This window comes from Trachypithecus francoisi, unplaced genomic scaffold (genome assembly GCF_009764315.1).
Source record: "Trachypithecus francoisi isolate TF-2019V2 unplaced genomic scaffold, Tfra_2.0 Lachesis_group8, whole genome shotgun sequence".
Lineage (NCBI taxonomy): Eukaryota > Metazoa > Chordata > Mammalia > Primates > Cercopithecidae > Trachypithecus > Trachypithecus francoisi.
The window spans coordinates 8,674,308-8,697,547 of record NW_022681473.1 but is presented as its reverse complement, the minus strand read 5'-3'; the positions used below and the strand labels follow the sequence as shown (position 1 = coordinate 8,697,547).

General features: G+C 52.2%; 1 protein-coding gene across 2 annotated transcripts in view; it reads left to right on the top strand.

Annotated features, from left to right (window-relative positions):
- The first annotated feature begins 13,873 nt into the window (after positions 1-13,873).
- The window catches only part of SCYL1 (SCY1 like pseudokinase 1), a 14,028-nt gene continuing 4,661 nt past the window's right edge, over positions 13,874-23,240 (top strand). For both annotated transcript variants that reach the window (XM_033207255.1, XM_033207254.1), the window contains exons 1-9: positions 13,874-14,073; positions 14,383-14,523; positions 14,730-14,852; positions 14,933-15,159; positions 15,592-15,682; positions 15,771-15,926; positions 19,965-20,123; positions 20,908-21,015; positions 22,016-22,129. In XM_033207255.1, coding sequence (XP_033063146.1) covers positions 13,963-14,073; positions 14,383-14,523; positions 14,730-14,852; positions 14,933-15,159; positions 15,592-15,682; positions 15,771-15,926; positions 19,965-20,123; positions 20,908-21,015; positions 22,016-22,129 — 1,230 coding nt within the window. In that variant the 5' untranslated portion in view covers positions 13,874-13,962. The remainder of the gene's footprint in view (positions 14,074-14,382; positions 14,524-14,729; positions 14,853-14,932; positions 15,160-15,591; positions 15,683-15,770; positions 15,927-19,964; positions 20,124-20,907; positions 21,016-22,015; positions 22,130-23,240) is intronic.

Sequence of the window (23,240 nt, the reverse complement as noted above, 5' to 3'; positions counted from 1 at the left end):
GGTCTCAAACTCCCGATCTCAGGTGGTCTGCCCACCTCGGCCTACCAAAGTGCTGGGATTACAGGTGTGATCCGATTACAGGTGTGATCCGCCGCACCCGGCCTTAATTTTTTTATTTTTAGTAGAGATGGGGTCTCTCCACGTTGCCCACCATGGTCTGGAACTCCTGAGCTGAAGTCATCCTCTCACCTCAGCCTTCCAAAGTGCTGATATTACAGGTGCGAGTCACCCCGCCTGGCTGTAGTTGCGTATCTTCTTTGGTGAAGTGTCTGTTCGTTTGTGTTGTGTTTTCTTCTTTTCTTTTCTTTTTAAGACGGAGTCTCTGTCTGTCGCCCAGACCAGAGTACAGTGTTGCAATCTTGGCTCACTGTAACCTCCGCCTCCCAGGTTCAAGCAATTCTCTTGCCTCAGCCTCCCAAGTACCTGGGATTGAAGGAGCGCCCCACTACGCCCAGCTAATTTTTGTATTTTTAGTAGAGACCAGGTTTCACCACATTGGTCAGGTTGGTCTCGAACTCCTGACCTCAAATGATCCACCCACCTCGGCCTCCCAAAGTGCTGGGATTATAGGCGTGAGCCACCGTGCCCAGCCATTTTGTGTTTTATTTCTTGCCATTGTTGTTGGCATTTTTATCTTTTGTTGAGTTGTAAGGGCTTTTACATATTCTAGATAAAAGTCCATTGTCAGATTTTTTTTTCTTTTTTTCTTTCTGTTGTATGTTTATTATTTATTATTTATTTTTTGAGACAGAGTGTTGCTCTGTCGCCCAGACTGGAGTGCAGTGGCGCAATCTCAGCTGACTGCAACCTCCACTTCCTGGGTTCAAGCAACTCTCCTGCCTCAGCCTCCCGAGTAGCTGGGATTGCAGGCATGTGCCACCACGCCCGGCTAATTTTTGTATTTTTGGTAGAGACAGGGTTTCGTCATGTTGGCCAGGCTGGTCTCAAACTCCTGACCTCAAGTGATCCGCCTGCCTTGGTCTCCCAAAGTGTTGGGATTACAGGTGTGAGCTGTCGCTAGTGGCCTGTTTTATGTTTAAATATATGTTTTGCAAAAGTTTTATCCCAATATGTATCTTGCTTTTTCATTTTTTTGTAACAAAGTCTTTGAGGAGTAGAAGTTTTAAATCTCTCTCTCTTTTTTTTTAATTTTTACTATTACAAATGTTTACTTAACAGAAAGCTTAATATAAAAATGTACATGGCGCCGGGCGCGGTGGCTCAAGCCTGTAATCCCAGCACTTTGGGAGGCCGAGACGGGCGGATCACGAGGTCAGGAGATCGAGACCATCCTGGCTAACACGGTGAAACCCCGTCTCTACTAAAAATACAAAAAAAAACTAGCCGGGCGAGGTGGCGGGCGCCTGTAGTCCCAGCTACTCCGGAGGCTGAGACAGGAGATGGCGTAAACCCGGGAGGCGGAGCTTGCAGTGAGCTGAGATCCGGCCACTGCACTCCAGCCTGGGTGGCAGAGCAAGACTCCGTCTCAAAAAAAAAAAAAAAAAAAAAAAAAAAAAAAAAAAAAAATGTACATGGCCCAGGCTGGGCACGGTGGCTCATGCCTGTAATCCCAGCACTTTGGGAGGCCGAGGTGGGCGGATCACGAGGTCAGGAGATCGAGACCATCCTGGCTAACACGGTGAAACCCTGGCTCTACTAAAAACACAAAAAATTAGCTGGGTGTAGTGGCGGGCGCCTATAGTCCCAGCTACTCGGGAGGCTGAGGCAGGAGAATGGAGTGAACCCGGGAGGTGGAGCTTGCAGTGAGCAGAGGTCATGCCACTGCACTACAGCCTGGGCGACAAAGGGAAACTCCGTCTCAAAAAAAAGTACTTGGCCCAATTTTTACATCACAGTGTAGCAGGAAGAGCCGCAGACAAAACTCCTCAGACACCAGATTAAAGAAGGAAGAGGTTTTTTATTCGGCCGGGAGCGCTGGCAGACTCGCGTCTTAAGAGCCGAGCTCCCTGAAGAAGAAATACTTGGCCTTTATAAAGGCTTACAACTTTTAGGGATCCATGTAAAAGGGTCATGATAAATCAAGCAAGCGTGGGAAACGTGACTGGGGGCTACATGCATCAGCTAACAGAACAAAAAGCTTTACAATGCTTTTTTCATACAGTATCTGGAATTTACAGATAACACAAGTAGTTTAGGCCAGGGGTTGATGTTATTATTATTACTTTGTTTAACTCCTAGGGCCGGGTGGTGGTGCCAAGGTTGTCTGGCTATTTATCTTACTTTTGTTTCTTTCTCTCTTTCCTCTTGTCTTGTGAAGTAGGCAAGGTGGGGGGAGGAGGGCAGCAGGAGTAGTGGTCTCCTAACTTAATAGTAAAACAAGTCCTTTGGAGAGGGGACTTGGATTTCTCTGCAGAGCAGTCATTGTTTATAGTTGTTCCAAGGTTTCTAACATGAGGATACTTCTCCCTCATCTTACCACCATTCCAGGTTGCTCTGCTGTCCACTAGCTGCCATCTTCACACTTTCATCTATCACAAGATTCATAAAGGGATCAAATCCCCAAAATATTCCTTAAATACATCTACCATCATTTTTTTTGTTTTTAATTTTTTTGAGACAGAGTCTCACACTGTCACCAGGCTGGAGTGCAGTGGCTCGATCTCGGCTCACAGCAACCTCCGACTCCCTGGTTCAAGTGATTCTCCTGCCTCAGCCTCCAGAGTAGCTGGGATTACAGGCATGCGCCACCACACCCAGCTAATTTTTGTATTTTTAGTAGAGATGGGGTTTCACCATGTTGGCCAGGATGGTCTCGATCTCTTGACCTCGTGATCCACCCGCCTCGGCCTCCCAAAGTGCTTGAATTACATGCGGGAGCCACCGCGCCCGGCAGTTATCTATAACTTTTTATGCTGGGGAGTGGTGAGCTTTGCTCATGGTGTCTCAAGGTTTTAAATCTTGAATGAACTACTGATACACCAGTAATATGGAAGAATTTCAAAAGATAATGAGATGACAGAAACCAGTTTTTAAAAAGTATTAGTTTAGTGCAAAAGTAATTGCAGGCTGGCCAAGGCAGGTGGATTACCTGAGATCAGGAGTTCAAGGCCAGCCTGACCAACATGGTGAAATCCCATCCCTACTAAAAATACAAAAATTAACCTAGTGAGGTGGGGCACACCTGTAATCCCAGCTACCGGGAAGGCTGAGACATGAGAATCTCTTGAACCCGGGAGACAGAGGTTGCAGTGAGCCGTGATTGCACCACTGCACTCAAGCTTGGGTGACAGAGTGAGACTCTGTTTCAAAACAAAAGTAATTGCAGTTTTCGCCATTAATACATACTGCATGATTCAATTTATAGAAAATTCTTTGTGTTTTTAGTAGAGATGGGGTTTCACCCTGTTGGTCAGGCTGGTCACAAACTCCTGACCTCAAGTGATCCATCTGCTCTGGCCTCCCAAAGTGCTGGGATTACAGGTGTGAGCCACTGCAGATGGCCAAGAGCATTTAAAAAAAAATAGAGACAGGGTCTTGCTATGTTGCCCAGGCTGGTGTCAAACTCCTGGGCTCAAGCTATCCTCCTTCCTCAGCCTCCCAAAGTGCTAGGATTATAGGCATGAGCCACCGTGCCTGGCCTCTGAGAGCATTTCTTGTGAAGTGCACTGGAGAAGCACAGAAGCAATGCTTTTTAACAAGTTAATTTAATTAATTAATTTATTTTTATTTACTTATTTTGAGACAAGATCTCACCCTGTTGCTCAGGCTGGAGTGCGGTGGTTGAATCACGGTTTACTGTAGCCTCAACCTCCTGGGCTCAAGCAATCCTTCTTCCTCGGCCTCCAAAGTAGCTGGGACTACAGGTGCACCCCACCATGCCTGGCTAATTTTTTGATATTTTGTTGAGATGAGAGTCCTACTATACGGCCCAGGCTGGTCTTGAACTCCTGAGCTCAAGCGATTCTCCCACTTCAGCCTTCCAAAGTGCCAGGATTACAGGTGTGAGCCATCTTGCCAGGCTAGAAGCAATGCTTTCTACCTGAATAATTCAGGGAAGGCTAGACAGAGCAGGGAACATTTGGAGTGAGATTCAAAGAATGAATAGGAATTTGCTGGATAGAGAAGACCAGGGCAGCCTTCCTCCAGGGAGAACAGCTTGAAAGTGAAGTGAGAAGTGTGGGGCATTGCAATCCAGTGTGGCTGGAAGCGAGGCTGAGAGAGGAGGAGGAGGAGAAGGGGAGAGAGAGAGAGACAGAGAGAGAGACAGAGAGAGAGGACAGAGAGAGAAGGGAGAGAGAAAGGAGAGAGAGAGAAAGAGAGGAGAGAGAGAGGAGAAAGAGGAGAGAGAGAGAGACAGAGACAGAGAAGAGAGACAGAGAGAGAGGAGAGAGAGAGACAGAGGAGAGTGAGACAGAGAGAGGAGAGAGAGAGAGAGAAAGGAGAGAGACAGAGGAGAGAGACAGAGGAGAGAGATAAAGGAGAGAGAGAGGAGAGAGAGAGACAGAGAGGAGAGACACAAAGGAGAGAGACAGAGAGGAGAGAGAGAGACAGAGGAGAGTGAGACAGAGAGAGAGAGAGGAGAGAGGGAGACAGAGAGAGGAGAGAGAGGAGAGAGAGACAGAAACAAAGGAGTGAGAGTAGAGAGAGAGACAGAGGAAAGAGAGACAGGGAGTGAGAGGAGAGAGAGAGACAAAGGAGAGAGAGACAGAGAGAGAGGAGAGAGAGAGAGACAGAGAGAGGAGAGAGAGAGACAGAGAGAGGAGAGAGACAGAGAGAGCGAGGAGGGACAGAGAGAGAGGAGAGAGAGGAGAGAGAGAGAGACAGAGAGAAAGGAGAGAGAGACAGAGGGGAGAGACAGAAAGGAGAGAGACAGAGGAGAGAGAGAGAGACAGGGAGAGGTAGGAGAGAGAGAGAGAGAGAGAGAAGCTGGGGTAGGTTGGAGGGTAGTTAGGCCCTGGAACAGCAGATGAATTAGGGGCTTGCCCCTGGGGAACAGATGGTAAGACTGATGATTCTGGCTGCAATGTGGGGGCAAGGCAGGCCTAGAGGTCTGGAGACCAGCGCATGGAGGGAGCAGGTCTCTTTAATAGGTGCAGATACCCAGCCAGATACTGACAGAGGGAGTGGTTTTAAGAAAGGCCTCCTGATTCTGCCTTCAGGGCTCTAGGGAATGGAGCTGCATCCCCTCAGACAGAGAGAGGTAGGGAGGTGAAGCGGGCAGGGGAAGGCAACCAGGTGAGTTTTGGATGCTGAGTTGAGTGTGAGAGGCCTGAGGCTAAGCGAAGATGTCGGCGGGCACTTGGAATGGACAACTTACAGCTCAGGCTATAGCTCAGGAGAGGCCTTGGCTCTACCGGCCAGCTATGAGTGACCATCCCGAAGGTGACATCAGAGTGTATTAGATGCCTGGGGCCCCTGTGCAGGAGGGGCTGGGAGGGCCTTTCTGGCTTCTCCGTGTAGTCTGGTCTGCTTTGGGCTCTGTTCTTTCTCTTGCCCCTCCAGTGCAGTCCCATTTATGCATTCACTTCTTCATTCCTTCGTTCATTTGTTCAGCAAATACTATGCTGGGCACAGCACGTGAAGCAGCCTGTAGGGGTCTGTGCCCTCATGGAGCCAGCATCTGGAGGGATGACGAGAAAACAAAGCGAGTTTCTGTCCTTGTATCACAGGTCCCAGAGCTGGGAGGAGAGAAGGCAGGGATACGGATGGGGTATTAGGAGGGGTGTGGCCAGGGAAGGCCTCTCAGAGAAGGGGCCTCTGGAACTTCATCTGCCCTTTTCCCTGCCCCATCAGGAGCTCTGATGTGTGACGTCTCCTCCCTGGAGAGTCTCAAACCCCCATTTCAACTCTGGGCGGGAACCTCTCCAAGGGGATGGCCCCAATGGCTCATTCTCCTGGTGGCATCTCCAGCCAGGAAGTCCTGCAGGCCCCACTCACCTCAGCCATGGGTCCCCTGCCCTGCCTGCTGTGGCCCCGGCACTAGGCTGCTCTCCACGTCCTCTCCCTGGGGCTGCTGCCACCAGAGTGTCCTCCAGACCCGCTGAGCTTATCAAGACCTTCCCCTGCCATCCACCTTCATTGCCTCCCTGGCACCCAGGGTTCCAGTTCAATTTCCACCTGGGGCCCCCTCGCCTGCCAGCATCCTGCCTCTGACACGCTTGCTTCACTGGCGTCCCTTTCTTCCCCTAAAGGAACCACCTGCTCCCCACTCATTCCCTCACTGTCCCATCTTGGGCCTTCTCTTATGCCTTTCCCCCTTCTGGGAACATTTTCCCTCCTTCCTCCCCAACGTAAAGCCCACTCCTCCTGCAAGGCCCAGTTCAGGAGCCCCCTCCCTGACCACCCTCCACCTGGCCGGGCTGCCTAAGCCTTGTCCACCTCTGGAATGTTCTCTGAGCCTCCTGGAGTCCTGCCTGCTGGTTTCTGGTCTCATCCCTGCCGCGACAACACTAACCATGTGACCTGAGACCAGGCCCTAGTTTACTCAGCTGAATGACAAGGACAATACCCTCCTGAGAAGACCTGTGTGTAGACACATGTGTGTGCACGTGGGTGCAAAAGGCCTAGATGCAGCCCCCAGGTGTTGCTACACACTTAACCCGCATCACCGCACGCCTCTCACCCAGTTACACCATGTTTTGGACGCGACTCCTTTTTGCATATAATGGTTCCTTACTCCTCTATCCTTTCTTTTTTTTTTTCCCAGACAGAGTCTTGCTTTGTTGCCCAGGCTTACAGGCACGCACCACCACGTGCTGCTAAGTTTTTCTATTTCTTTGTAGAGACAGGGTCTTGCTATGTTGCTCAGGCTGGTCTCAGGCTCCTGGGCTCAAGCTATCCACCGACCTCAGTCTCCCAAATTGAAAGTGCTGGGATTGGCCAGGCGCAGTGGCTCACGCCTGTAATCCCAGCACTTTGGGAGGCCGAGGCAGGTGGATCACAAGGTCAGGAGATCGAGACCATCCTGGCTAACATGGTGAAACCCCGTCTCTACTAAAAATACAAAAAAATTAGCTGGGCATGGTGGCGGGCACCTGTAGTCCCAGCTACTCAGGAGGCTGAGGCAGGAGAATGGTGTGAACTTGGGAGGCGGAGCTTGCAGTGAGCCAAGATCCTGCCACTGCACTCCAGCCTGAGCGACAGAGCAAGACTCCGTTTCAGAAAAAAAAAAAAAAAAAAAAGAAGGGGCAGGGCACGGTGGCTCAAGCCTGTAATCCCAGCACTTTGGGAGGCCGAGACGGGCGGATCACGAGGTCAGGAGATCGAGACCATCCTGGCTAACACGGTGAAACCCCGTCTCTACTAAAAATACAAAAAAACTAGCCGGGCGAGGTGGCGGGCGCCTGTAGTCCCAGTTACTCGGGAGGCTGAGGCAGGAGAATGGCGTGAACCCGGGAGGCGGAGCTTGCAGTGAGCTGAGATCCGGCCACGGCACTCCAGCCTGGGTGACAGAGCAAGACTCTGTCTCAAAAAAAAAAAAAAAGAAAAAGAAAGAAAGAAAGAAAGTGCTGCGATTACAGATGTAAGCCACCATACCCGGCCCTCTTTTTTGTTGTTGTTGCTCAGGGTCTTGCTGTCTTGCTCTGTTGTTCAGGCTGGAGTGCAGTGCCGTGATCACAGCTCACTGCATCCTTGACCTCCCAGGCTCAAGTAATCCTCCCACCTCAGCCTCCTGAGTAACTGCTACCACGCCTGGCTAATGTTTGTATTTTTTGTAGAGATGGGGTCTCTGTATGTTGGCCAGGCTAGTCTCAAACTCTTGGGCTCAAGTACTCCTTCTTCCTCAGCCTCCCAAAGTTCTGGGATTACAGGCGTGAGCCATCACACCCAGCTAACTTCTTTTTCTCACTGAGAAACACACTAAATAAATTCACTATTAGATATGATTTTTTATTTTATTTATTTATTTATTTATTTATTTTTGAGACGGAGTCTTGCTCTGTCGCCCAGGCTGGAGTGCTGTGGCCGGATCTCAGCTCACTGCAAGCTCCGCCTCCCAGGTTCACGCCATTCTCCTGTCTCAGCCTCCCAGGTAGCTGGGACTACAGGCGCCGCCACGTCGCCCGGCTAGTTTTTTTTGTAGTTTTTAGTAGAGACAGGGTTTCACCGTGTTAGCCAGGATGGTCTCGATCTCCTGACCTCGTGATCCACCCGTCTTGGCCTCCCAAAGTGCTGGGATTACAGGCTTGAGCCATCGCGCCCGGCCTTGCAAGAATTTTTGATAAGCTACATTCCATAATCTAATTCTGGACATGGCTGCAGCCAACCTCCACAATTCAGGATGTTCTGGGGTAACTATAGGATGAATCATTTTTGGTCTAGGAGGAATGATGCCCTTGTCCAACCATTTGAACGGGTAAGGAGACACCCATTCCTTCTTTTTATAGGAGTGCCAGCCTTCTTCTTCATAATCAATAGTTAAACTCTGAACATTGGGTATTTTGGCCAGAGCAATCTCGTCAATAATACTCTTTTGGGGCCCAGTCAATGGCAATATCTGTGGTGGGACTCTGTAGCACTGCTGCTTTTGGAGCATTGCAATCACTCCATAGAATATTTTGAATTATTAAAGCTCCCTTTATAGTGTCTTTTAAACAGTGTGGCAAACCTTGTGTTTCATTGTGTTTTATTGAGACAAGAATTCTCTGTTCCTCAAATGAATTTATTTTAACGGTCAGGACCTGAAAAGAATTACTGCTCAAAACATTATGCACCTGATAAGAATCATTACTAGAGGCCTGCAGTCCACATCCAATTTTGATTAGAGCATGCCAAACAGCCAGGTGCAATTCCTATGCACAATGGTGGAAATCTATATCCAATGGACACATTAAAAGGCATTCCTTCTTCATCTGGTTGAGCTGGAAATCTGTCATCATTAGGGACCGGCATGAATGCACTGTCAATAGTATAAACCTCCACTGAGGAATCCATCCATGAAACAGATTGAATAAGAGGGGGAAATGGGACATATGCCCAGTAGGTATAATTTTGAGTTGCTATAGCCCCAGGTATACTTACTACTGCAGGAACTACCATAAAGGCAGCCAAGATAATATTATCTGTAGTTTTTAGAATCACTTTGTCCTGTAGGTGTCTCTCAACCTCTTTGGAAATTACTTTTTTTTTTTTTTTTTTTGAGATGGAGTCTTGCTCTGTCGCCCAGGCTGGAGTGCAGTGGCCGGATCTCGGCTCACTGCAAGCTCCGCCTCCCGGGTTTACGCCATTCTCCTGCCTCAGCCTCCCGAATAGCTGGGACTACAGGCGCCCACCACCTCGCCGGGCTAGTTTTTTGTATTTTTTAGTAGAGACGGGGTTTCACCATGTTAGCCAGGATGGTCTCGATCTCCTGACCTCGTGATCCGCCCGTCTCGGCCTCCCAAAGTGCTGGGATTACAGGCTTGAGCACCCGGCCTGGAAATTACTTTTATCTGACCCCATGTCGGTAGGGTGGAATTTTTTGTATCAGGAATTGTGGGGTGAGGTTGTGATGCGAAGTTAAGATTACAAATTTTACTAGTCAGGCGACGAGCCTCGCGCTTCAATTTCTGGCAGTTGTTCGCCTTTTGTTTCTGACGGTTCTTCAAGGCTGGAGTCATGGTACAATTTCAACTGACTGGTGGGAAGCCAAACAGCTTGTTGGTCCTTTCCTAGGGAGACACAAGCAAAACCCCCACCCCATGTTATTACAGTGCCTAATTCCCATTTATTAGTTGTTATGTCCTTCTGCCATATTCTCTTGCCTTTTTGTGGGTCAAATTTATTACCAGTAAAGTGTTGTTCTGCTGCTGTGAAAAGTTGGTTTTTCGCCAGATTTAAAAAATTTAATCTGAACAGAGCTAAGCATCCCCTTTCTTTTTGTTATCTTGTTTGCGAAACAGTCTTTGAGAGATTTATTAGCTTGTTCCACCAGTGCTTGTCCTTGAGAATGACAGGGAATTCCAGTAGTGTGATTAATGCCCCATGTTTGAGTGAACTTTTCAAAGGCAATGATAGTATATAGCTGGGACCATTATCAGTTTTAAGCTTAGCGGGGCAGTCCATAACTGAGAAACAGGAAAGCATGTGTCGTTTAACATGAGCAGTACTTTCTCCTGTTTGGCCCGTAGCCCAGATGAAGTGGGAAAAGGTGTCCACTGTTACATGTACAAAAGAAAGTCTCCCAAAAGCTGGAAAGTGGGTTACGTCTATTTGTCAGTGTGCGTTGGGGGAAAGGCCTTGAGGATTAACTCCCGATGGAAGCGGCTGTCAAATTAACACTTGACAAGTAGGACAGTGACGTACAATGGTTTTAGCTTGTTTCTATGTAAGGGGGAACTTTTTCCTGAGTCCCGCAGCATTGATATGAGTTAAAACATTAAAATTTTCTGCATCTGTAAAAACGGGAGCAACTAACGTATCCGCTCAGGCATTTGCTGCCAAGAGGGATCGGGGAGGGGTGTGTGAGCCTGAATGCGAGTAATGTAGAAAGGAGAAGACTTTGCTCTGAGTACAGACTGAGACCCTTGGAAAAGAAAAAGTAGGTTATCATCAGGCGGAAATTTGATTAAGGCAGTTTCAATGTTGTGAGCAACACTGACCATATACACAGAATCAGAAACAATGTTAACTGGTTCAGGGAAATCTTCAAGAACAGCCATGACAGCAATCAGCTCAGCTGTTGTGCTAAAATAGCTCCTGTGTTGAGAACACAGGTCCTGTATATGCTACTTGGCCATTACAGGAAGCATCAATAAAAACAGTGACAGCTTCAGCTAATGGAGTGTTTCTAGTAATGTTAGGTAAGATCCAAGAAGTGAATTTAAGGAACTGTAATAGTTTTACATTGGGATAATGATTATCTATTATACCTGGGAAACCTGTCAAATGTACTTGCCAAGGAATGTAGGTTGCAAAAACCTGTTGGACTTGTAATCGGGTGAGGGGAACAATCATTTCTGGGGGCTTAATAACCTGTCTTCTAGCTGCATTCCTAAATAGTGATAAGGAGAAGAAGTCTGGATTTTTTTCTGGAGCTATAACCAAACCGGCTGTTGCAACTGCTTGTTGTACTGCAGAAAAACAAGATATTAACACGGAGCGTGAAGGTGCCGCGAGATCAGCGGTCTGCTGAGCAAGATCAGCGGGCTGTGGCTGATTTTGTGTCGCAGGGATGGCGGGTATTGGAGGTTATAAAATTACAGGAAATTGCCAGGCTTCAGGATCCCCATATTCTCTTGCTTGTGCTATAGCCCTCATAAGAGGAGTGTCATTTTGAGGAACGTATGTAACTTGTTGCTTGTGAGCGGCAAGGGTAGTGGTGGCAATCGTAGTAGCCATCGGATCAGAGGCAGAAAAAAGGTTGGAATTTTGAATGGAGAAAGAGTTGAGAACCTGTAAACCAGGATGAGACAAGATGACCTGCTGAGCAGATCTTTCATGGGCCTGAAGTCCAGGCTGCCACAGTAACTGCAGACCAGGCTTCAAGGGGGCCTGAGGCTTCTTCAAGGGAGTCCGATTTGTCGAAAGAGACCCAGGCTTCAAGAGAGCCTGATTTATGGAGAGAGACCCAGGCTTCAAGGGAGGCTGATTTTCTGAGAGAGACCCAGGCTTCAAGGGAGCCTGATTTGTCTAAAGAGAACCAGGCTTCAAGGGAGCCTGAGTTTCCGAAAGAGAAGCAGGCGTGAAAAGTGAAAAACTAGACCCCAGAGGGATCGGGGCCGAAGAGACGGAAGGTTGAGAGCTCCACAGCAGGGCTGAACAGGGACAGCCCTGTATTGAGATAAGACAGGAGGATTTTTAAAAAGTTTAAATAAGCCGAGTACTTACTACTGGCTTGTCCCATGGTGTCCCCGGGATACTCTTGAGTGCCCAAGCTTACCACCAAGCTCACTGACTGCAGTCCTCAGGAATCTGTGGTCGAAAGTCCTCTGCTGAGTCCCCGGCTCAAAGCGCAACTTCACACAGCGAGGGAGAAACCCACGTTGGAGCGCCAGATGTAGAGTCCAGCCTTACGGGGCTTAGTGGGTGTTCTCCCCGTGTGTGGAGATGCGAGATTGTAGAAATAAAGACACAAGACAAAGAGATGAAAGAAAAGACAGCTGGACCCGGGGGACCACTACCACCAAGACGTGGAGACCGGTAGTGGCCCCGAATGCCTGGCTGCGCTGATATTTATTGGATACAAGACAAAGGGGCAGGGTAAGGAGTGAGAGCCGTCTCAATGATAGGTAAGGTCACATGAGTCACGTGTCCACTGGACAGCAGGCCCTTCCCTGTTTGGCAGCTGAGGCAGAGAGAGAGAGAGAAGAGAGAGAGAGACAGCTTATGCCATTATTTCTGCATATCAGAGACTTTTAGTACTTTCACTCATTTGCTACTGTTATCTAAAAGGCAGAGCCAGGTGTACAGGATGGAACATGAAGGCAGACTAGGAGCGTGACCACTGAAGCACAGCATCACATGGAGATGGTTAGGCCTCCGGATAACTGTGGGCGGGCCTGACTGAGGTCAGGCCCTCCACAAGAGGTGGAGGAGTAGAGTGTTCTCTGAACTCCTCCAGGGAAAGAGAGTCTCCCTTTCCTGGTCCGCTAAGTAGCGGGTGCTTTTCCTTGACACTGACGCTACTGCTAGACCACAGTTCACCGGGTAACGCGGTCCGCTTGGTAACGCCAGACGCTGGCGTTACCACTAGACCAAGGAGCCCTCTGGTGGCCCTGCCCGGGCATAACAGAAGGCTCGCACTCCTGTCTTCTGGTCACTTCTCACTATGTCCCCTCAGCTCCTATCTCTGTATGGCCTGGTTTTTCCTAGGTTATGATTGTAGAGCAAGGATTATTATAATATTGGAGTAAAGAGTAATTGCTATAGACTAATGATTAATGATATTCATATATAATCATACCTATTATCTATATCAAGTATAACTATTATTTTGTGTATTTTATTATACTGGAACAGCTCGTGCCCTCGATCTCTTGCTTTGGCACCTGGGTGGCTTGCCGCCCACACCTGGGTCCTGAGACCCTACATGCAGAGGAACCACCGCCTGTCCAGCCCCTCCTACACAGCTCAGGGACTGGATCCCCACCAGTGTGATGAGCTGATTGAGCTAACACCACTCCATGGCTGTCTGCACAGGCACCGAGAGACGCAATCTGTTGGCCTGAGAGCCGGGCAGCTGAGCCCAGGAGAGCAGGGGCCCCTCCCAGGCCTTTGACCTCTTCCGGACTTGCCCAGTTGCTCCTTCTCCACCCCTCCTTCCCTGGGGTCACTTCTTCTTCCCTCCTCAGTCTCTCCTTCCTCCATTTCCTGGGTGCCCGCCCCTGCCCCGGGGTTCTGGACCTCCTTGGAACCTTGGATTCACTCTCTGCCTCTCTCCCACGCTCTTTCTCTGGGGCGTCTCCTAGTGCTTCTCTCCTGGTCACTTCATCAGTACCGACTCCTCCCCGCAGCTTGGAGGCACCCACTTGCTGGTGGGAAAGAGTGTCTGGCGTGGGGCCAGTCTCCCTCTCTGGGTCTCTGACTCACTCCTCACTGCGCCCTCTCATGCATGTCAGTCTCCCTACCTCTCCCCCTTTTTGCCTCGTTTTCCCCATCCGTCTGTCCCTTCTAAAGCTCTCATCCTTACAATACGCTAGAAGGCAGGCTCTATTATCCCGCCCCTTTAGATATAAGGGTTCACAGGCTTGGAGGGTTTTAAGAGAGTTATCCTGCGGCGGACTACTGATCTTAGTATCGCCCGCCCCCCTGGACTGGCCCCGGCCTCTCCCCACCCTTCCCTAGGTCCAGTCACCTCCTCTCTCCCGCCCCTCACTTGGCCCCGCCCCTTCCCGCCCCAACTCAGGTTCTGCCCTACCCCGCCCCAATTCAGGTTCTGCTCCGCCCCGACGTAGGCCCCGCCCTGGCCCCGCGCCCCGCCCCCGTCAGACGCAGGCCTCGCCCCTTCTCCGCCCAGCCCCGGCTCGGGCGGCCGGAGGACCCGGAGCTAAGGCGCCCGAGCCCGCGGCGGCGGTGGGTACGATGTGGTTCTTTGCTCGGGACCCGATCCGGGACTTTCCGTTCGAGCTCATCCCGGAGCCCCTAGAGGGCGGCCCGCCCGGGCCCTGGGCCCTGCACCGCGGGCGCAAGAAGGTGAGTGCGACCGAGCTCCGTAGGCCGCGGCCGACCTGGGCCTTGCCTAGTCCACGCCGCCGGCCCCGCCGCGTCGCGCCCGGCCTGACGTGGCGGTGGAGCTTCGGGGTAGCGGGCCGGGGAGGGGGCGGGCAGTGCCTACGTGGCGGGCGGAGGGACCGAGGGACCGACAGGCGGACAGGGTCGGGGTTACGAGGGCCCGGCGAAGTGTCCCTAAGGCTGACCTGGGGAGAGACCTGGCTGCCGGCCCTTGTCTTCCGGCAACACAACAGCTCTGGGACTATCTCTGGCCCCGCTGCCCTCCCCCAGGCCACAGGTTGCCCCGTGTCCATCTTCGTCTATGATGTGAAGCCTGGCGCGGAAGAGCAGACCCAGGTGGCCAAAGCTGCCTTCAAGCGCCTCAAAACTCTACGGCATCCCAACATCCTGGCTTACATCGATGGACTGGAGGTACCCGCTGCCTTGCCTGCCCGTCTCTGCCTCTCACTATCTCCTGGTTACCCACTCCTGTCTCCCTTCCTGCCCTGTTTCCACCCGGTGTGCCCCAGCACCCCCAGATTTGGTTTCCTCTTCCCCATCTCTCCCCACTTCAAGTCGCTTATCTCTCCTTCCTCTCTGCCTCTCCGCCCTTGATAATCCTGTGTCCCCTTCCCCAGACAGAAAAATGTCTCCACGTCGTGACAGAGGCTGTGACTCCGTTGGGAATATACCTCAAGGCGAGAGTGGAGGCTGGTGGCCTGAAGGAGCTGGAGATCTCCTGGGGGCTACACCAGATAGTGGTGAGGTGGGGGGCAGTGGTGATGACAGCAGGGATGGGGGGTTGCAGGTACTGGGGCGTGATGGCTCCTTCTGCCCCCAGAAAGCCCTCAGCTTCCTGGTCAACGACTGCAGCCTCATCCACAACAATGTCTGCATGGCCGCCGTGTTCGTGGACCGAGCTGGCGAGTGGAAGCTTGGGGGCCTGGACTACATGTATTCAGCCCAGGGCGACGGTGGGGGACCTCCCCGCAAGGGGATCCCTGAGCTTGAGCAGTATGACCCCCCGGAGTTGGCTGACAGCAGTGGCAGAGTGGTCAGAGAAAAGTGGTGGGTGACTAGGGGCAGTGTGCCCCAAGCTGCCCTGTCCTGGAGGCCCCTGCAGCCTCAGGACTCTTAGACTCCTTGGTACTCCCCTGATCCCTGCTGCTTGGCTGGGGAGGGAATCAGTGTCCCAGGAGTGAGGGACACTCCTCTGCCCCCAGGGTCCTCAGGGTGGTAGGGCAGGATGGACGCAGCCTTCGGGGTTGGGTGATTCTGAACTTGAAAACTCTGTGACCTGGGCAGATGTGCTTACTTTTCTGAGCCTCGGTTTTTTTAATCTGTTAAGTGAGGCTAATGAAACCTGCCTCTTGGCACTGATGGCTCAGCTGAGGGACATTGCCAGGCCCTGGCATGCCATGGTTGCATCGTGCCCAAGGCAGGCTGGAGGCCTGTGCAGGTGGTTGGTGGGGCCCTAAGAGCTCTGGGTCACTGCCACAGGTCAGCAGACATGTGGCGCTTGGGCTGCCTCATCTGGGAAGTCTTCAATGGGCCCCTACCTCGGGCAGCAGCCCTACGCAACCCTGGGAAGGTAAGTTTCTTGCCCCTGGCTGTTTGCCCTGCCTCGGCCCCTCTGCCAGCTGGCTACCCCTGCCCTGACACTGACCCCTCCCCTACAGATCCCCAAATCACTAGTACCCCATTACTGTGAGCTGGTGGGAGCGAACCCCAAGGTGCGTCCCAACCCGGCCCGCTTCCTGCAGAACTGCCGGGCACCTGGTGGCTTCATGAGCAACCGCTTTGTAGAGACCAACCTCTTCCTGGAGGAGATTCAGGTGAGCCCCCAACTCACCCTGGGCTTTGACCCTACCTTTTCCATTCTGCCTCCACCCTGTTTTTCAGGGTATCTCACAATTGACCCTCAGGAGACAAGCATGGACTGTGGAGTTAGGCCAATCCGGGTTCAAACCCAGGCTCCAGCTCATACTCACTCTGTGACTTTTCTTGGCTGAAGTTCAGTCCCAATAATAGTACAGGTTGAGCATCCCTAATCCGAAAATGTGTGATCTAAGTACTCCAAAACTGGAAACTTTTTGACCACCAACATTACAATCCAAGGAAATGCCCATTGGAGCATTTTGCATTTTTTGGATTACAAATGTTGAATTTGGGCTGGGCGCAGTGGTTCATGCCTGTAATCCCTGCTCTTTGGGAGGCTGAGGCGGGTGGATCACCTGAGGTCGGGAATTCAAGACCAGCCTGACCAACATGGAGAAACCCCATGTCTACTAAAAATACAAAAAATCAGCTGGGCGGGCGCCTGTAATCCCAGCTACTCAGGAGGCTGAGGTAGGAGAATCACTTGAACCCAGGAGACGAAGGTTGCACTGAGCCGAGATCGCACCACTGCACTCCAACCCGGGCGACAGTGTGAGACTCCATCTCAAAAAAAAAATGTGTATGTGGCCGGGCGCGGTGGCTCAAGCCTGTAATCCCAGCACTTTGGGAGGCCGAGACGGGCGGATCACGAGGTCAGGAGATCGAGACCATCCTGGCTAACACGGTGAAACCCCGTCTCTACTAAAAATACAAAAACTAGCCGGGCGAGGTGGCGGGCGCCTGTAGTCCCAGCTACTCGGGAGGCTGAGGCAGGAGAATGGCGTAAACCGGGAGGCGGAGCTTGCAGTGAGCTGAGATCCGGCCACTGCGCTCCAGCCGGCGACAGAGCGAGACTCCGTCTCAAAAAAAAAAAAAAAAAAAAAAAAAATGTGTATGTGTATATATATATTGCATTGGTATAATGCACATATTCCAAAATCCAAAAACATCCGAAATCTGAAACACTTCTGGTCCCAAATATTTTGGACAAGGGAGACTCAACCTGTACCAACTTCAGAGGGGCCCAGTGAGGAGTCAGAATTGAAAGTGCATGGTGTACTGTTCTGCGCCCAGCAGGCACTTAGGGCCAGCTCTGGTTACTCCAGTCACTCCACATGCACATTCTGGCTCTGGTCCCCAGGGGTGTAACACCCTGTGCTGGCTGCAGGGGGGTGGGCAGCTCCAGCTCAGTGTGGAGGAAGGTGAGGCAGCCCTAGATCCCTGCCCTCAAGGATCTAGCAAAAAGTAAGCAGACCAGATCCCCACCCTTGGGAACTCTTGCTGGGGGAGAGACAGAAAACATAAAAACCATAAATAAGAGCTGGGCGCGGTGGCTCACGCCTGTAATCTCAGCACTTTGGGAGGTTGAGGCGGATGGATTACCTGAGGTCACGAGTTTGATACCAGCTGACCAACATGGAAAAACCCCATCTCTACTAAAAGTACAAAAATTAGCTGGGCATGGTGGCACATGCCTGTAATCCCAGCTACTCAGGAAGGCTGGGGCAGGAAAATCGCTTGAACCTGGGAGGTGGAGGTTGCAGTGAGCCAAGATCACGCCATTGTATTCTAGCCTGGGCAACAAGAGCGAATCTCTGTCTCAAAAAAAAAAAAAAAACCGTCATAAATAAGAAAACCAACCAGTGTGGTGGCTCACACCTGTAATCCCAGCACTTTGGGAGGTCGGGGCAGGCAGATTATTTGAGGTCAGGGGTTCGAGACCAGCCTGACCAACATGGAGAAACCGCATCTCTACTAAAAATACAAAAAATTAGCCGGGTGTGGTGGCGCATACCTGTAATCCCAGCTACTCGGGAGGCTGAGGCGGGAGAATCACTTGAACCTGTGAGGCAGGAGGTTGCGGTGAGCTGAGATTGTGCCATTGCAAAAAAAAAAAAGAAAAAACCAGTGCAGGAAGGAAAGTACTGGAGTGGGTGTTCAGGGATGGGCTCTCTGAAGTGACATTTGAGCTGGGGCCTGAAGGACATGATGGTGGGAGCCAGAGGGATGGTACCTAGAGGAGGAGTTCCAGGCAGAGGCGACAGCATACGGAGAGATGCTGGGGAGGGAGCCCTCTGCTTTGCCTCTGAACCTTGGTTTCCCTATGTATATAATGAGGAGCATCCAGGTGCACTGGCCCGAAGGGTTGCTGTAGGGAGGAGGGAGGGAGGCTCTGCTCTATGCAATGCATGGACCCAGCCGTGTGTGAGGAAAACGGCGGGAGATGAGAATCAGAATCAGGAGCAAGGCAGGAGAGTGGCAGGCACTCCACAGACCCTGACCCAGCAGATGCCATGGAATCTTGACTCAGATGCTGCGGGGCGGGGAGGGCCTTTGGAGGGTGGGAACCTGGAAGGAGAAGCTGCTGGAAACGCTGAGGCCCTGTTGCCTCCTGGGTAGTGTCGAGGCAGCAGGAACTTTGTTATGTGGAGTTCTCCTCATACGGCTGGCTCTGCCAAGCTGCCCTTCTCCTTGAAATGTGCCTCATAGGAAATGGGGTTTCGGGAGCCTCCCAGAGAACATGAAAGGGGAGTGCCCAGGGGCCCTTCTTCCCATTGCTGGGTGGCGTGGTGGAGAGAACCCAGCTGTGACTCTCGATGTATGACCTTGGATGTGATTTAGCCTCTCTGGGCCTTGGCCCCGCTGAGTCATGTGATCAGAGCACCAAGCCTGCCTCCCACGCTGGTCTGAGCTACTTGAGGGCCATCTAGGTCCTCCTTGTCCCAAGCCAGAGGTCGCCTCTCCCAGGCTAAGCCGTGACTGTGGGGATGGCGGTACAGCACCGGGACTTTGGAACACAATACTGGCCACTCTTGGCTGCTGACCTTGACCCTCTATCTCCCCCTTTGTGAATGGGGGGAGTGACAGCATCTTTTGAAGTATACAGCACAAACCACTGAGTCAGACCCTTCTCTGACTGCTTCTTAGCTGTGTGACTTTGGACAAGCTCCTTGCCCTCTCTGTGCCTCAGCTTCCTTGTTGGTAAAATGTGGATTACATTAGCACCTACCTCGTAAAGTTGTGAAGAAGACTGAGGTAATCTGTGTAAAGGTTTTAGCACATAATCTGTACTCAGGAAATATCAGTTGGGGGTATCATGGCCTCAAAGGGGGGTTAGAAGGACTAAAGGTAGACCATTGAGCTGACAGCCTGGTCCATTTTGGCTCAGTGGGAGGATGAGGTCTGGGGGTAAAGTGTACCTAATCCCTGCCTTCCCATGGCCTACCAGGAACTTCATGCCCAACCCAGCCAGGGCAGGGGAACCAAGTAAACCCCTTCACCTCTTTGATCTTCAGTTTTCTCCTCTGTGCTCACATCCTAGGTAGGGAGCAGTAGAGGCAACATTGATAAAGGGCCTGCTGCCCCTAGTGGCTGCTCTCCCAGCAACAGGTCAGGTGGCCGCAATGACAGCAACAGTCCCTAACGGACTGAGCGTCTGCTGTATGCCAGGCCTATGCTGCAGCTTTTATGTGCATTTTTTTTTTTTTTTTTTTTTTGTGAGGCGGAGTCTCGCTCTGTCGCCCGGACTGGAGTGCAGTGGCCGGATCTCAGCTCACTGCAAGCTCCGCCTCCCGGGTTTACGCCATTCTCCTGCCTCAGCCTCCCGAGTAGCTGGGACTACAGGCGCCCACCACCTCGCCCGGCTAGTTTTTGTATTTTTAGTAGAGACGGGGTTTCACCGTGTTAGCCAGGATGGTCTCGATCTCCTGACCTCGTGATCCGCCCGTCTCGGCCTCCCAAAGTGCTGGAATTACAGGCTTGAGCCACCGCGCCCGGCCTATGTGCATTTTCTAGTTGAATCCTCAGAACAATCCCGTAGATAGTAGAGCTGTTATCCCATTTTACACGGCAGGTAAGTGGTACAGTTGGGCTTTGAACCCAGGCAGCCAGGCTCCAGAGCCCATAAGCATCAGTTCTCCTTGTCCTCACCCATGCCTGGGTTTGGGCTACAGCCAGGCTGATCTCTTCCCCGGGTCCCATCCTCACTCCCCCAGATCAAAGAGCCAGCCGAGAAGCAAAAGTTCTTCCAGGAGCTGAGCAAGAGCCTGGATGCGTTCCCTGAGGATTTCTGTCGGCACAAGGTGCTGCCCCAGCTGCTGACTGCCTTCGAGTTCGGCAATGCTGGGGCCGTTGTCCTCACACCCCTCTTCAAGGTGAGTGGAGCTGTGGGACCGAGAAGGCTGGCTAGGTGCACAGGAACTGCCAAAGAGAAGGCCCGGGGGTAGGGCAGCCTGGTTAGGGCAGACCCAAGCCCATAGGTGCAGGAGCTTCCTGCCAGCGTCTATAAACAGGTACCTGACCAGCTGTCCCCTGGGGAGGAGAGACTCTGCCCCTAAAATCCTTTTCCCACAAACTTCTGGTTTCACAACCCTCAGCCCTTCCTCCATTTCCCTGGGTCTGACCTGTGCACCCTGGTTCCCAGCACCCAGGGGATGACCTACTCACCACCCCACTTTGCCATCTCCCTCCTGACTGCTTAGCACTCAGCTCACCTGACTTCTGGGGGCTGGATCTTCCACCCCTTCCTCAGACCCCAGCCCACCTTTTTATGGGCACCGGCCAGTCCCTGCCCTCCTCACCTTGGGGAGAACCCTTTCACCTGAAAGTGTTGCCAGGAGGGGAGAAGACAACAAGCAGTCCTGTATAGCTGAGAACCCCCAGAAACTGCAGGCAGAATGTCTGCATATGGCATAAAGGTACCTCCTTGTTGGGAGTGGCCCAGAGCTTTCGTCAGCCTCCTGAAAGAGGCCTTGGCCCAGAAAGGTTAAGGGCAGGGCCGAGATGGAATATGGGCAGAGGAGCTACTGAGGAAATGCCTGCCTCCACTCTGCCATCCCTTCATTCCCATCCTGGGATATCAGCCCCAGGAATGTAGATGAGCCCAGCAAAGTCAGCCCATTCCTGTGAGTGGCTGAATCCTTCTTTCTGCCCTTTCAGGTGGGCAAGTTCCTGAGCGCAGAGGAGTATCAGCAGAAGATCATCCCTGTGGTGATCAAGATGTTCTCGTCCACTGACCGGGCCATGCGCATCCGCCTCCTGCAGCAGGTGAAGCCTCTACCAGAGTCCGCGGTGGTCCACCCCACCCAGACCCTACCCTGGCTGCTGGGGAGTCACCTGCCCTGGCTGCACAGGGACCCCAGAAATCCCACCCCTGAACATATGCAGAAGTGAGGGAACCCCTGAGGCCAGGCTCTCAGGAAGTTGACCACATACAGGGCTCCTTGGCAGCTTTGGGAATGGCCAACTGCCCAGGCTGCAGCACTCTAATGCCCCCTCCTCTCCTGGCTCAATCACTCTAGCCCTCTAGAGTGGGGATACAGTCTCTCTCCTGCCAACCCCAGGGCAGCTGGGAGCATCAGACAGGATGGATGGGGTCTAGGAAGTACCAGTGGTTCCCAGTGCCATTCCCTCTGCAACCACCAAACCCACCAGTCCTCCTCATGGCACTGTGGGCAGGTGGGGAGGAACAGGGCAGGGGTGAGACCCTCGTTTATAGAAGAAGCTCAGGCTGGGCGTGGTGGCTCATGCCTGTAATCCCAGCACTTTGGGAGGCCAAGGTGGGCAGATCACCTGAGGTCAGGAGTTCAAGACCAGCCTAGCCAACATGGTGAAACCCTGTCTCTACTAAAAATACAAAAATTAGCCAGGGATGGTGGTGGGTGCCTGTAATCCCAGCTGCTCGGGAGGCTGAGGCAGTAGAATCGCCTGAACCTGGGAGGCAGAGGTTGCAGTGAGCCGAGATCGTGCCACTGCACTCCAGCCTTGGCGACAGAGCGAGACTCCATCTTAGAAAAAAAAAAAAATAGAAGAGGCTCTGAGAGGGTGACCAGATGAGCCGGACTATAAGCCAGGCTTTCCTAGCGCCCTCCTGGCCTCTCCTCACTCCACCTGGGCCTGAAGCCAAACACCTGGGTAGGGGCTCAGGTGGTTGACCTGGCTGGCCAGTGCCTGCTGGGTAGAAAAGCTAAGCCAGGAGTGGTTCCATGGCTATGGGGATAGAGTGGGAGGGGCTGACCATGTTGACACATCCCAACTTGGGCCACAGATGGAGCAGTTCATCCAGTACCTTGATGAGCCAACGGTCAACACCCAGATCTTCCCCCACGTCGTACATGGCTTTCTGGACACCAACCCTGCCATCCGGGAGCAGACGGTCAAGGTGGGTGTGACCAGGCCCAGAGTGGCTACCCCTGGTTTCCCAAGGCTTGGAGGGGCTCACCCTAGACACAGAGGCCTTGGCTTTGGCCCATGGGTCCAAGCAGGCACTGTCCTTGCTGTGTGGGTTCATGCTGTGGGTGCAGCTCAGCAGCTGGCGGCGGGGTGGGTCCTCCATTCAGCAGACAATGAGCACCTGCCTGTTCCTGGCCCAAGCCCCATGCTGAGAGGCAGCGTGCATGAGGTGCCCAGCCCCCTGCACTCATGGAGCTTCCTTTCCAGGGCACAGAGAGTGGGCTTACCAGACAATATAGCAGAATTAGAAAACGTGTATTGTTGGCCGGGCGCGGTGGCTTATACCTGTAATCCCTGCACTTTGGGAGGCTGAGGCGAGTGGATCACCGGAGGTCAGGAGTTCAAGACCAGCCTGACCAACATGGTGAAACCCTGTCTCTACTAAAAAATACAAAACCAACTGGGCATGGTGGCACATGCCTGTGATCCCAGCTACTCGGGAAGCTGAGGCAGGAGACTTAATTGAACCTGGGAGGCAGAGGTTGTAGTGAGCCGAGATCATGCCATTGCACTCCAGCCTAGGCAACAAGAGTGAAACTCCGTTTCAAAAAAAAGAAAAGAAAATATGTATTGTTGGAAAGCGTGGGGAGAAAAGTTTGTAGTTTTAAAAACAATGGTCAGGGGCTGGGCGCAGTGGCTCATGCCTGTGATCCCAGCACTTTGGGAGGCCGGGGTGGGAGGATCGCTTGAGCCCAGGAGTTTGAGACCAGCCTGGTCATCGTGGCCAAACCCCATCTCTAAAAAAATACAAAAGTTAGCCGCATTTGTTGATGCACGCCTGTAGTCCCAGCTACTCAGGAGGCTGAGGCAGGAGAATGGTGTGAACCCGGGAGATGAAGCTTGCAGTGAGCCGAGATCGTGCCACCGCACTCTAGCCTGGGCCACAGAGCAAGACTCTGTCTCAAAAAAAATAAATAAATAAAAATACAAAAAATTAGCTGGGCATTGGTGGTGGGCGCCTGTAATCCCAGCCACTCAGAGGGCTGAGGCAGGAGAATTGCTGGAACCCAGGAGGCGGAGGTTGCAGTGAATAGATCACG